Source organism: Portunus trituberculatus, chromosome 5 (assembly GCF_017591435.1).
Source record: "Portunus trituberculatus isolate SZX2019 chromosome 5, ASM1759143v1, whole genome shotgun sequence".
NCBI lineage: Eukaryota > Metazoa > Arthropoda > Malacostraca > Decapoda > Portunidae > Portunus > Portunus trituberculatus.
The window spans coordinates 914,008-928,104 of NC_059259.1; the positions used below are offsets into that span (position 1 = coordinate 914,008).

General features: G+C 43.8%; 1 protein-coding gene across 2 annotated transcripts; it reads left to right on the forward strand.

Annotated features, from left to right (window-relative positions):
- The first annotated feature begins 9,555 nt into the window (after positions 1-9,555).
- On the forward strand, positions 9,556-13,543 carry LOC123514425 (putative zinc finger protein 66). 2 transcript variants are annotated; one of them, XM_045272363.1, is made up of 2 exons: positions 9,556-9,699; positions 12,263-13,543. In XM_045272363.1, the coding sequence occupies exon 2, from the start codon at positions 12,379-12,381 to the stop codon at positions 13,282-13,284; it is 906 nt and encodes a 301-aa protein (XP_045128298.1). In that variant the 5' UTR covers positions 9,556-9,699; positions 12,263-12,378; the 3' UTR covers positions 13,285-13,543. The 2 variants fall into 2 exon arrangements, with proteins under 2 accessions (XP_045128298.1, XP_045128299.1); XM_045272364.1 differs by lacking the exon at positions 9,556-9,699 and adding an exon at positions 9,706-10,279.
- The last annotated feature ends 554 nt before the right edge of the window (positions 13,544-14,097 follow it).

Here is a 14,097-nt window from a genome sequence, read left to right on the forward strand (position 1 = left end):
CTGTTTCCTATCAGCAAGCCACTCACTAATCCAATCAAGTAACCTACCCCCTATCCCATGTAGTGTCAATTTGTACACTAGCCTCCTATGCGGTACCTTATCAAACGCCTTGCTAAAATCTAGATATATAACATCTATGCTATTTCCATCATCTAACTCCTTGGTAATATATTCTAAGATATCGAACAAATTTGTAAAACAGGACCTCCCTGATCTAAAGCCATGTTGGGTATCTCTAATTAATCTATTCTCATTTAAATGCTCCCAAATACTACCCTTAATGATTTTCTCTAGTATCTTACATACTATACTAGTTAAACTGATCTGTCTATAATTATTCATATCATCCTTCCTACCTTTTTTAAATATTGGTGTAACATAGCTTAGCTAACTTCCAGTCCTGAGGTATCTCAGCAAACCTAAGTGATCTTTCAAAGATTAACTTAAGTGCTTCAGAAATACTGTCTACACCCTCCCTAAGTACTCTGGCATGTAGCTCATCAGGACCACTAGCTTTCCTATTGTCTAGTTCAAGAATAAATTTCCTAATAATTCCCGGTTTTATATCAATATTTTCTAAAGCTCTTAAACTACTCGTCGCACTGTTTGTAACAGGATTTCCTATTCTTTCCTTAGTAAATACTGAAGAAAATTGTTCATTCAATAATTCTACTATGTCTTCATTTTGATCCACTACTACACCATCTTTTCTGAGTGGTCCAATCCTATCCTTATTTCTTTTATCACTGACCTTGTAATAACTATATAATTTTTTGGGATCTTTACTCCCAGCTTTAGCTAGTTTTATCTCTGCCTGCCTTTTACTTTTTTTTATAACCTTACTCAAATCATCCCTGACCTGTCTATACCTAATCAAATCTACATCTTCCCCACTTTTCTGCAACTCTCTATATGCCCTCTTCTTCCCTCTGATCTGTCTACCTGTCTCGTGAGTCCACCATAATGGCTTCCTGTTTCTCTGCCTTATATCTTTGTAAGGGATACACTGCATCACTATACCCTTTACTACAAATCATCAGTCTATCGACCACATCCGGGTGTTCGTCACCCAGGAGGATGGTCTGCGTTAGCGGGAGGCCGCGACTCTGGCAATACGCCGCCAAGGGCCGCCTCTCCTCACGATAACGCACACAGTGAAGCAGGATGTGCTCAACAGAGAGGGTAACATTACAGCTGGAACACTGTGGTGGGAAGGCGTTGGCTATGTAGGGGAGCATGTGGGTGGGGAGGTGCAGCCCATCCTGAGGCGTGCGAGGACCACCTCCTCCCGCCTTGTGGGGCGATTGGAGGAGGCCCACTCGCCCAGGATAGGTTTGGTGGTGTGGAGGTGGAGGTTGTCCCAGTGACTCTGCCACAGGAGTTTTGCTGATGATTTAACAACTGAGAGACATGACTGCAGATCCCGACGGAGGTTCCACGCTCCCTCGAGCTCTGCAGCAGACCGAGCTAGCATGTCAGCCTGTTCATTCCCGCGTATATTGGAATGTCCAGGCACCCAAACCAGTGAGAAGGATTTATGACATGAATTCAGCTTATTAATGATGTTGCCCTGGATTTCATTTGTATCCGTGCGGCCGGACTCTATTGCCTGAAGGGCTGACATAGAGTCCGAAAAATGACAATTGAATTATGAATTGAATTTAAAGCATAATCTATGGCTTTGTCAATAGCAAAAATTTCAGCAGAAAAACCGATGTATGGGTAGGCAGCCGGAACCTGAGGGCACATTCACGACCATACACTTGCACCCACACATTCACCTGTCTTGGAGCCGTCTGTGTAGAGATGTAGGGATGGAGGGAGGCCAGCGACGAGGGCTCGGAAGTGGTGTTGGAGCTCCACCTCGGTAACCACAGCCTTCTTCCCCTGAAGCCAGTTGATGTTGAAGGTGGTGGTGGGAAGTTTCCATGGGGAAGGGTGGGCAGCACGAGCTGGTCCGCATCGTCCAGTCTCACGCCCGTTTGCTGGCAGAGCGTGTGTAGTCTGACTGAGACTGGACGGCGGACCGCATTGTGGAGGTGGTGGTGCTGCCATATAATCTTGTTTGCTGTGTTACCGAGGGAGCTTTCCGAGCCGCTTTTATCCCATGAGATAAAAGGAGGGCGTCGCGACGTAGTTGTAGCGGTGGTGTATTGGCCTCAACCTCCATCCGCGCCACACGAGTGCAGCGCAGGGCTCCAAGACACATTCGCACACATTCATTCTGCAGTACATCCAATCTCCTCAGTGTTGGTTCCGACGCAGACCCATACACCAGTGAGCCATAGTCTAAATGAGAACGAATTAAGGACTTGTACACCATTAATAAAGATTTTCTGTCTGCTCCCCATGAAGTACCAGAAAGGTATTTGAGGACATTGATCTTTTACGACAACGAATGAGCAATTCATTAACATGAGTCTTCCAATTGAGTCTGCTATCAAAATGCAGACCCAAGAACTTGACTGAATTTTGAAACGGTATCGGTTGGCCTTGAAGAGTTATTTGCAAATCAGGTACGTTACGTCTAGTGAAAACAACACCGATACACTTAGCAACTGAAAACTTAAATCCCCATAATGAGGCCCAATGCTGGACGGAATCAAGAGCATCCTGAATCCGCCCGCTGAGAATTGTGCGTTAGGCGAGGAGTGCCATAACGCACAATCGTCGGCGTACAATGAGTATTTAAGATTCCTTGGGACGGGAGTTGTTGACAGAATATCATTAATCATTATACAAAATAAAATGGGACTAAGAACACTACCCTGCGGCACCCGTTCTCCTGGACGAAAACGTCCGAGATTACGTTACCAGGAAGCTTGACAGAGAATGTTCTGTCCTGAAGAAAATTATAAACAAAAATGGGCAAGTTACCTCTGAAGCCATGAGCGTAGAGTTTCATGAGGATGCCGTGTCGCCATGTCATGTCGAAGGCTTTGTGGATGTCTAAAAACACCCCTATCATGAATTCTTTTTGGCAAAAGCCTCTGAAATGCAATGCTCCAGGTGTGTTAGGTGATCCATCGTGCTTCGGTACTTCCGAAAGCCCGACTGCTGATCACCTAACAGACCCTTCGCTTCTAAAACAAAAAGTAGCCTTCGCTTTACCATACGTTCCATGACCTTACATAGACAGCTCGTGAGCGCAATAGGACGAAACGCACTGGGGTCCGTAAGGCGTCCAGTCTTTTTGGGGATTGGGATGGTGTGGGCGAAGTGCCAAGACTGAGGGAAAGTGTAGGTGGTCCATATTCTATTGTAGAGCGTTAATAATTTTGAAAGGGAGTGGTGGCCGAGATTTTGTAACATGATATATGAAATATTGTCTGGACCAGGACTGGAGCCTTTACAGGATTTCAGGGCAAAGAGGAGTTCATCCAACGTAAACTCTGTGTTGTAGTCTGAGTTTACGCCTCCTGTGGCAAAGTTTGGGACAGTGAGTTCTGCAGCCTCCTTCCTTGGAAGGAAGGTAGGGTCATAATAAGTTGTGCTGCTGGCCTGATGGAATTGGTGGGCTATGGCATTTGCTATTTCTGTTTTGTTATCAATTATAATATCATTTATTTTAAGGGTGTGATAGGAATATATGGTTTTCTGTTATTTAAGATATTTATTGTTTGCCATACTTTGGAGAGAGGGTGCGGTTAACAGATGATATGAATTGTCTGAATGAGTCTTTCTTTGCATTACGGATGACTTTCCTTGCCTGAGCCCTTGCCTTTTTATAGGCTATGAAATTTGCTTGACTGGGCTGCTGGCTGAAGTACCTGTATCGTCTATTGCGCTCACGAAGTGCTTGTCGGCAATCCGTTGTCCACCATGAGACTCCATGCTTAGTGTAAACTGCAGAAGTCTTCGGAATACAAGCCTCAGCGGCGTGTAATATGGATTGTGTTGCGTTGCTGACCATCGTGTCAATGTCCTCGCCAGATATATCCACGTCGGCAACCCCACGGAAGGTTGCCCAGTCTGCTCTCTTGAAGTTAAACTTGGGAGGGCGGGGATTGGGCGGGATGTCGCGTGCATAAGAGATGCAGATGGGCAGATGGTCACTTCCGTGGAGTCGTCGATGACTTCCCAGGAGAAGTCAGGAGTATACCTGGCGAGAGCAACGACAGATCAATGGCAGACGCGTTACCAGTCCGATCATCTACACGAGTCGCACTTCCATCGTTCAGAAGACAGAGGTTTGTCTGTAATAAAATGTTTACTATCTGCTCCCCACGTACACTTGACCTCTCACTTCCCCATTGTTGATGATGGGCGTTAAAGTCGCCAACAACTAGCCTGTTGCCCGGAAGCTGGCTAATAAGAGATGTAATGTCATCATCAACAATGGAGGTATTGGGAGGCAAGTAGAGGAACAGATAGCCAGATACGTGTCGTTGAATCTCACCCTGCACGCGACCGCTTCCAGAGGTGTATTCAACGTCACTTCTGTTTGTGTCAGTGTTTTGTGTATGTATATGGCAACGCCGTGTCCCTCATATCTTCTATACGGATGGTAGTGTTTTAGCACTGCAGGATCAGGCTGATCCTGTAGTCTCGTCTCTGTAGACAAATAACGGACGGCCTGTGTATGTTCACTAAAAGTGACAAATATGGATCTTTATTCCGAATACTTCTGCAATTCCACTGTAACACCTTGAACATTATGGCTTAAGAGTTGTGGTGGCGGCCGTTTTCTTAGTCCTTTTGCGCTCAGAGGCGCTGCCGGGGGACCTCTCCCGGCCCTTACTAATGGTGACATCCATCGATTCATCAATTGTTAACTCCCGGAGCTCGTCGAGAGGGAGCGAGCGTGAACTCCTTCTCGACGGCGCGGGAGCGGCGACGACATGAGAAGGGCGTTGACGTTCAAGCTTTGTTAAATTTAATTTATTAGACTTGTCTGTCTTCTCACCCTTACTGGGAGTACGAGAAATAGCAGACAGGTATGGAGCAGAGGAAGTTATAGGAGTAGAGGTTTTAGTAGTAGTAGTAGTAGTTTTAGCAGATGATGAGGCAGAGGTTGAAGGGGAATCAGTGGTGGTAGATGGAGCAGGCAGCAGGTCGCTGAGGTCAGTCTGGATAGCAACAGTACACATCTTAGGTGGAGCCCTTACTGTTGAAGCGTAGGAGACGTTTGAAGCAGGCGCGGCCTGCGTCTGCTTCACTCGCATCCTTGCTTCATAGTAAGAGATCCTTCAGTAGCCTTAACCGTGCAGACCTCTTTCTCCACTTTCCACGCGGGACAATCGCGTGAAAAAGTGGAGTGAGCACCTTCACAATTACGGCACTTCTCTACCAAGGATGTGCACTGGTCCACAGAGTGGCCCTCTCCTGCGCATCTACCGCAGTAAGCGTGGGAAGACCGACAAGCGTTACCATGGTGACCATAAAGCTGGCACTTGAAACAACGGAGAGGATTCGGAATGTAGGGACGAACGGGAACCGACTCGTACCCTACATGAATCCTCTCTGGCAACTTAGCAGCACTGAAGGTGAGAATGACTGATGCTGTGCTCCTTCTTGTACCGTCAACCATTTTAGTAATTTTCCGAGCCTCAATGACATCCTGATCAGTCATGCAATCGACGATCTCGGTCGGTTCCATATCCACAAAATCGCGGTGGGAAGCGACTCCCCGACACGAGTTCATGGACACTGGAATCGAAGCCTCGATCTCGATGTCATGAATGAACCGGAGCTTCAACAATGATTTAACTTGATTTACGTTAAGTGTCTGAACAAGTAGATCACCACTAGCAAGTTTTTCACATTAACGACATTTCCTATGTTACAGTCAATGACCTTCTTTATTATAAAAGAATTAACAGTAGACAGGCGGGTGTTCGTCTTGGAATGTAGAGTCACATACGTCGCTTTAGAGGGTCAATAGACAGTCTGGCAGTCGGGGTCGTCGATCAGTGTCCTCCCTCCCTTACGGGGAGGGCAGGAAGGTCCGTCAGGCATGGAGGGTACACCCCTCCTGCAGGAGGAGCAGGACACAAGTGGGAGGTGGTCAGGAGGAGTTACCTAATGTCAGATTGTCCTGCCAAACCACTCTAGGGGGGCCGGACGGTGTTAATTCACCCCAAAAGTACGCTCACTGAGGCGGATCCTCCGTAGGTGAGAGAGGAAAGACAATCTGACGACCTGACAACAGACACCTTCTGTTGCCGCTAAGGTGAAGAGGCAAATCTAAACACACTGGGCAGTGGGAATCCTAACTTTATTTAGCTAATGCCTAAGCCTAATGGGCGTACAAAAAGTCCACACAGAGGTGGCTGAAGGACAGAGCGCAGGACACGTGTTTGTAGCACGGTGTCTAGGCCGAGTCTGAGGACTTTTTTTTTTTTTTTTAAGGGGGTGAAGAATGGAAGAATAGCTAGCTAAGAGAAAGTTTGTGGGAAGAGAAGGGGTGAAAGAAAGATGGAGAAAGACAGAGTGTGGGTTTGACCACATTACTATTTTTATACATATTTTTATTTGTTTTACATTTTCCTTATTTTTATTTTAACAATATCTGACACTCCAGATTATTGATATAATATGAATTTATATTTGAATTGTGAAAAATAATATACGAGCCACAAATGCACTAAACAGAAACACAGCTTTCCCTGTAAAACACTCCTGAAGGAAGTTTGGCCTGCCCTACATGTGCGAGAGAGAGAGAGAGAGAGAGAGAGAGAGAGTGTGTGTATTTGTGCCTTACTAAGTACATTATCTTGTATGGCAGCTTCCCCCAGAAGAAACACAACTTTCCTTAACCAATACAGACTGTGTAGTGCTGCGGCCCCTAATGTTGTATTATATACATAAATGGATATTTTATGAATTTGGGTACAAATATTATGGTTGAGTGATGATAGGTCCGTCGTCCTCGCTGGTCCGAATCATACTGGTCGCTCGTCCTCTGCAATTCAATCTGTGGAAACTAAGAACATTAATTCCATTGGTGCTGTTGCCTATGGTGGTTCCCAGCTAAAAGTGTACCTACTCTTGGGAATCCACGTGTATGTATTAGTGTGTTTGTGACGATTCTCAGGTTCTTTTTTCGATTCATTTTATGGTTTCATCCGTAGTTTTGCTTTTACGGTGGTTTCAGAATGTTTTAAGTTATTATCGCTTGAGGTTGTTCCATCGTGATTATCTTGCTACATTTGGGAAACCAGCTATGTATATTATTATGCGGAGTTATTAATGTATAATATTGCTCATTTTCACTTATTTTAATGGTTTCCCATGTGTTTAATGCCCTCTGATAATTCAAGATGTTTAGAGGAGTGATTCCATATTTGATATGTAAATCGGCAGTATTTAGTTGCTGCTGTTCATTACAGTGAATAAATCTCACAGCTTTATTCAGTATTGTTTGCATTTTCTTTTTTGGGGTTTTAGATGCCATACAGAGTGGTATTGATGGGTATGTAATTACCGGAATTAGGAGAGTTTTTACTAATATTGTCTTTTTTTCAGGTTTTAAACCGCTGAACCTTCTTGATTGTGATAAAATTCCTTTACCTTTATTTATTGTCCTTGTAATATGGTTAACAAATCCATGTGTTGATATATTCAACCCAAGAAGTTTTCCCTTTTTACTTGTTTCAATTTTTTTGCCATTTACTTTGATGTTTATTGTTTTAAGTTGTGCAATGGGTATAATTTGGAATTTTTCTTCACTGGTTTTGATCTTCCAATTCCTTTCAAATTTGCTTATTCTTTCAATCTCTCGTTCTACTTTTGCCTTCATCATTAACTTTGACTTACTTGGAGAAGTAAAAAGTATCTGTGTAATATCATCAGCATACATGATGTCAAGGCAGCCATACTCAGATGAAGAAAGATCATTAGTGAACAAGGTATATAGTGTTGGAGATAATACGCTGCCTTGTGGAACACCACTTACGAGATTGATGTCCTTGCTGAATTTGGTGCCTATACTTATTTTTGCTTTGCGATATTCCAAAAAATTACATAGAATTTTCTCCAATATGTCTGGTAATCTCAATCTTAATATTTTGTATTTAAGGGCATTATGCCATACTTTATCAAAGGCGTCTGAGGACGCCACCACGCACCCACCTTATAAAGGCAGCGGCCATGATAGGCGCTGCCTACGTCATCCCTCTTGTTCTCCCTCGAGGGACTCCCTATATAAGAACTCGTAGCTACATAGATGAAGAGAAGAGGAGGATTTGGTGACTAAATACATACCCTAATATTGGGTAATAATCCCAACCCAGTACTGCCACTCAGTACAATAAAGAAATAAAATGAAGAAAAAAAAATCAGAGGGAATTACAGGATTCAACAGAAAAGAAACACAAGAAAACATTAATTCAGCCTTTTTTTCTAATTTTTGCCCAGTGTGGTGGTGTTCCCTTCCTCCCCCACACACACACACACATTAGAGCGGATCCAGAAAATTGCTACAAAGATGGGGCAGGAACTAAAGGCCCTTACATATGAAGAAAGGCTGAAGGAAATGGATCTGCCAACCTCACAAGATAAAAGAGAACGCTGGGACCTAATAACAATGTGCAAGATAGTCAATGGCATTGAAAAAAAAATAGAAAAGGAAGATCTGGTGCTGGTGACAGAAGATGGAAGGACAAGAGGACATGTAAAGATCAGGATGAGGCAGTGTGTGAAGGATATTAAGAAATACAGTTTTCCACACAGGACGGTGAAAAAATGGAATGCATTGGGTAATGAAGTTGTTACAGCACATAATGTGCAGAACTTTAAATAAAAAATAGGATAAATGGAGACAGGACACTATGAGCCCCACTCCAACCCTGTCTGTACAATACATCTACTAAGCGTTTCAGAGAGATTTTTTCTAGAATAACTTTGTAAGGAACACGCATATCATTATGAAATTTTGCCACAGTGTACTTGACACCCTCCCCTAATATCCCAATGTGTCAAGAATCGTCAACAGTATATAATAATGGCACGGACAAGTGGTGAGAAATGGTGACGTAGAACTATCTGTGACGTAGTAACAAGCTCCACCCACATAGTCCTTCCCCCTGCTCCGATCCTCCCTCTCTTCCATCCCCCTCCCCATTTTTCGCTCCCTTCCTCCCCTCCCCTCCTTTCCCCTCCTCATCTATGTATTCCCCAACCTCCTCTCTCTCTCTCTCTCTCTCTCTCTCTCTCTCTCTCTCTACATCACCATTTCTCACCACTTGTCCGTTTCTTCGTGAGGGATAAGTGACTTTCTCCTATTTTCATAGGGAGAAGTGCCATTATTATATACTGTTTACGATTCATGACACATTGGTATATCAGGGGAGGGTGTCAAATACACTGTGGCAAAATTTCAGAATGATATGCGTGTTCCTTACAAAGTTATTCTAGAAAAACATGCCTTCAAACTCTCTGAAAGACTGAAACGCTTAGTAGGTAAATACAACTAGGCAAATACACACACACACACACACACACACACACACACACACACACACACACACACACACTAAGAAAAAAAATATGAAAATACAGCAAATTCTCAGTTTATCTCAGTCTGCTCTCCCGTTTTCTCTTTGGTAGGTGGCGAGTGGTTTGCGTGTGTGTTAGTAAGTAACCGACCACTTGTGTGTTTGTGTCTTGGCCCTGTGTGTGTTTGCGTGTCCCCGGCCCAACTTGCTGCCGCTAACCTAGACAGAGCCACACACACCTGGCTGAGCACGGGAGTAGCAGGTGTGGAGAGTTAGGACCACTGCATGTTAATTACGTACTGTGTTCCAACCTTTGCGCGAGTCGTGCAGGTGTGGACACTGAACGGGCTACTACAACCACGCCTATGTAACCTGTAACCTTGCCAAACACTAGCCAGCATGCAGTGACCCTCTGTAACCTGTAACCTTGCCAAACACTACAGTTTTGTCTTTGTCCTTGTGTTTTTGGTCTGTTTGGTCATTCCTCCACATGGCTCTACAGGACACATGTTTTTATTCACTAACGAGTTATTTAATATTTATCTCTATATGCCATATTGATGTCAAGTTTCCATGCCATAGCAGTCAGGAAATAGAAAAATTTTTAGTTGTTTTTTTATTTTTTTCTATTTAGAAAGCTCGTTAGTTTTAGTGATGGCAAGAGGGGTTTATTGTACTGTTACACCAGACGTGTGTGTGTGTGTGTGTGTGTGTGTGTGTGTGTGTGTGTGTGTGTGTGTGTTCCTCACAGAGTTTGTGTACTGTTAACAGTCTCTAGAGAAGGATATGCTGGGCAGAACTTGTGAAGTTTGTTTCCTTGTGCAAGGGAACTCAATACAACAGTGAGTCCAACACCAGACTGCTCTTATCACTCTTATCTCTGTCACTAATGCTTCTCACTAACTGTTCTTTTAATGTTCTCTTCTTTAGTACAATGTGTGTAACATTTAGAGAATTCTGCTACATTACAGAAGCTCCTTGATCATCTTGGTCACTTAACATACGAGCCACAGCTCCCCAATACTAGAATACAACACTAAATGTTACTGAACAATGTTAGCCCTGGCTCTGCCCATCTGCTGCCTGAGTTGGGCAGCAAGATCTTCTGCAGTATTTCCAGGCCATTCTTGGCACAACAGTACAGTGTTGGGACACCAGATCTGACATTTGAGGAGTACTGAAGTGTGTACATGAAGTGTGGTTCCAGCCATGACTGGACGAGTATCAATGCCTTCACGGGGCTCCACCACACAGTAATTCTCTCTTGTCTGGTGGACGACCGGTGATCAAAGCTTGTTGTGGTAAGACACATGTTTGGAATATTGTTCTCAGTATCCTGGCTTCTGTTGGCAACCAGTGGAACTCTACCAAGACAGGAGTGATTCTCTCATGGTGGAATTCCTTGGATTAATCTCATGGCTTTATGCAAGACGATCTGAAATGTTCTTAATTGGAGCTTGACAGGTTATAATAAATTGAATTGCATTGATCCACTCCTGATATAGTATTGTTAATCACCAATTTCTTGATAGAATCTTCATCCTGGTATCCATGGTAAAAGCAACATTTCTGAGGTGATGTCCACCAATTCACACAACATTATTTTTCTGACATTTCAGTGACAATGTGGAATCCAGCACCACTGACGAGTCACAAACACTTTTAACAGTGTGAACTTCACTGCCACTTATGATTAGGTTAACCTCACCAAAATCTCTCAGATTGCCATTCTCTCCCACAAGCATGAGTTCAATATTGTCAATATTTAATTTTAGTTGCTTATGGTATAATGCATTCAGTTATTCACTGAGTTTATAACATTATCTTAGCATTAGTATTTTTTATTTCAGTGATGGAAAAAGCAGAACAGGGTGTTGTCAGCAAGTAGCTTAAGTCAAACAGCCTGTTGTTGTAATACCCGGGACAAACCAGTCATTTATACACAAAATGAAATAGCCCTACCACACTTCCTTGTGGAACTTCTCCCATCAGAACTTCATGTGATGAAAAACAATCTCCTTTGCACACAATAACTTCTGTTTTGTATATAACTCAAGGTGTTTCAGTGCACTGTCAACCAGTCCAGTGCTTCTTAGATCTTTTACCACCAGTTCATGGACAACCATATCAAATGGCATATCAAATGGAGCATTTAAGATCTAAAATGACTAACCTGCCACATTTATCCCCATCCATCATTTCTTGTTAATCATTAACAACATAACAGATGGTGGCTCCAGTATGACATACTGGCCTGCATGTACACTGACTATCTGGCAATACATGGACCTTCTCCAAATGTTTCACCAACTATTCATTAATTACATACTCTAATAATTCAGACAGGCTTGTCTGTTGCAGAGAAATTTTTTGCCTCACTTCCTACTTAATTCTTGACACCACAGAGAGCTTTGGCATGTCTGGTGAGGTTAGTCTTTGTGATAAATTTCATGCCACAACATGCACACTCATATTTCCTGATGCCACTATATGTCAGGGTGTGTGTGGTGAATTTCTTGCCACACTCCTCACACTCATGATTCCTGACACCACTGTGTGTCTTGATATGTCTGTGGTATCTATGCTAAGTACTTTACATTCTTTAATATTAAACTGCATTTGCCATCTGTCTGTCCATTTGTTCATTCTGTCCAAATCTGTCTGCAAGGCAACAGCATCCATGCATGCCACTCAATCCCATAATGCCACATCTCCCTGTCCCAATCCCAGACACCCATGCCCCCCTAACCCAGCACTCTTGCCACCAGCCACTGACCATCCATGCCAGTATGCCATCATAACCCCAGTCCCTCCTTCCTCCACAGGCCACGCCATGCACTGACCTCTCCAGCTGGCTTCCCTGAGGATCCCTGCAGGACGGGTTGTGGCGTGTGGCTCCGGGAGTAGTGCTGCGGTGGAGGCTGTGAGACCAGGCACCACCATGAGTGATGCAACTCTTAAGAATAATGGTCAGATGAAGTCCCAAACACACAGTGGTGTTAGGAATCATAAGTGTGGGGAGTGTGGCAAGAAATTTATTCGAAAGCCTGACCTCAACAAACACACCTTGATACACCTCGGTATTAAAAATCATGAGTGTGAGGAGTGTGGCAAGAAATTTACTGCAAAGGGTGACCTCACCAGGCACATTCTGATACACAGTGGTGTCAGGAACTATGGGTGTGAGGAATGTGGCAAGAAATTTACCACAAAGTCTCACCTCACCTCACACATCCTGACACACAGTGTGAGGAATCATGAGTGTGAAGAGTGTGGCAAGAAATTTACCAGAAAGTCTCACCTCAACACACATGCCATGCTGCACAGTGATGTCAGGAATTATAAGTGTGAGGAGTGTGGCAGTGGATTTACCAAAAAGTGTGACCTCACCGCACACACCCTGATACACAGTGGTGTCAGGAACTACAAGTGTGAAGAGTGTGGCATGAAATTCCTCACAAGGGGTAACCTCAACATACACTACCTGACACACAGTGGTGTCAGGAATTATGAGTGTGAGGAGTGTGGCAAGAAATTTGCCACAAAGGGTAACCTCACCATACACACTCTGACACACAGTAATGTCAGAAGTTATGAGTGTGAAGAATGTGGCATGAAATTTATCACAAAGAGTAACCTCACCAGACACATCAAGGCACACAGTGGTGTCAGGAATTACGAGTGTGAGGAGTGTGGCAAGAAATTTACCACAAAGGGCAACCTCACCACACACACCCTGACACACGGTGGCATCAGGAAATATGAGTGTGAAGAGTGTGGCATGAAATTTATCACAAAGAGTAACCTTACCAGACATGCCAAAGCTCTCTGTGGTGTCAAGAATTAAGTAGGAAGTGTGTGGCAAAAAATTTCTTTGCAACAGACATGCTTATAGACACACTGACTTGACGGAGTTTGATTGTGATGTTTATGGAAAGTGTTTCAAGACAAAGCCAGACATTGCCAGGCACATGAGGATCCACTTTTGAGGTGATTGTACCCTTGCCTAGGGTGGTGGTGGTGGTGGTGGCAGTGATAATAGCAGCCCCAGCACTTGTTGGCAGTACAGTGTAGAGGAGTGACTCAATAGATGTGTCTGTGGTGAACCCTTGTGTGTAATTACCTTTAGTGTTTATGTATCGGTATGCACCAAGGTGTTGTGTACCATGCCTGAGTTGTGTGTGTGTTGTAACAAGCCTCTGCACTCTCATCTATAAGATTTTGTGCTGCATGTTGCTGCAAAAACTGCTTACTTTTCAAAGTAAAAGGCTTACTGCCAAAGTTGATGTGGGTTTTTCACAAGGATTACTGTCACGAGGAAGGTTTTTTGGGTACCTCCTATTTGAAAGCTTGCCTGTTAGGAAACTGTTAGCCCAAGTAAGGAAGCCTTTCCTACACTCAGACTGTGACCAGGATTCAAACCCAAGTACTTGGAGACACCACCACAGCATGCATGGTTCCACTGTACCTTAAAGTGATGCTAAAGGTCTTCACTCTTTATGCCTCTCTGCCCTTGCACTCAGCCTTCTGCTTTTCAAAGAATGATACAGTGAACCTGTGCAGCAGGAATTGTATTGCTGGAATACTTGTCAAGTGTATTTATTTACTTACTGTGTTTTATGTGGCCATGTGACTGCAGTCATTCCACTGAAATGTTCTG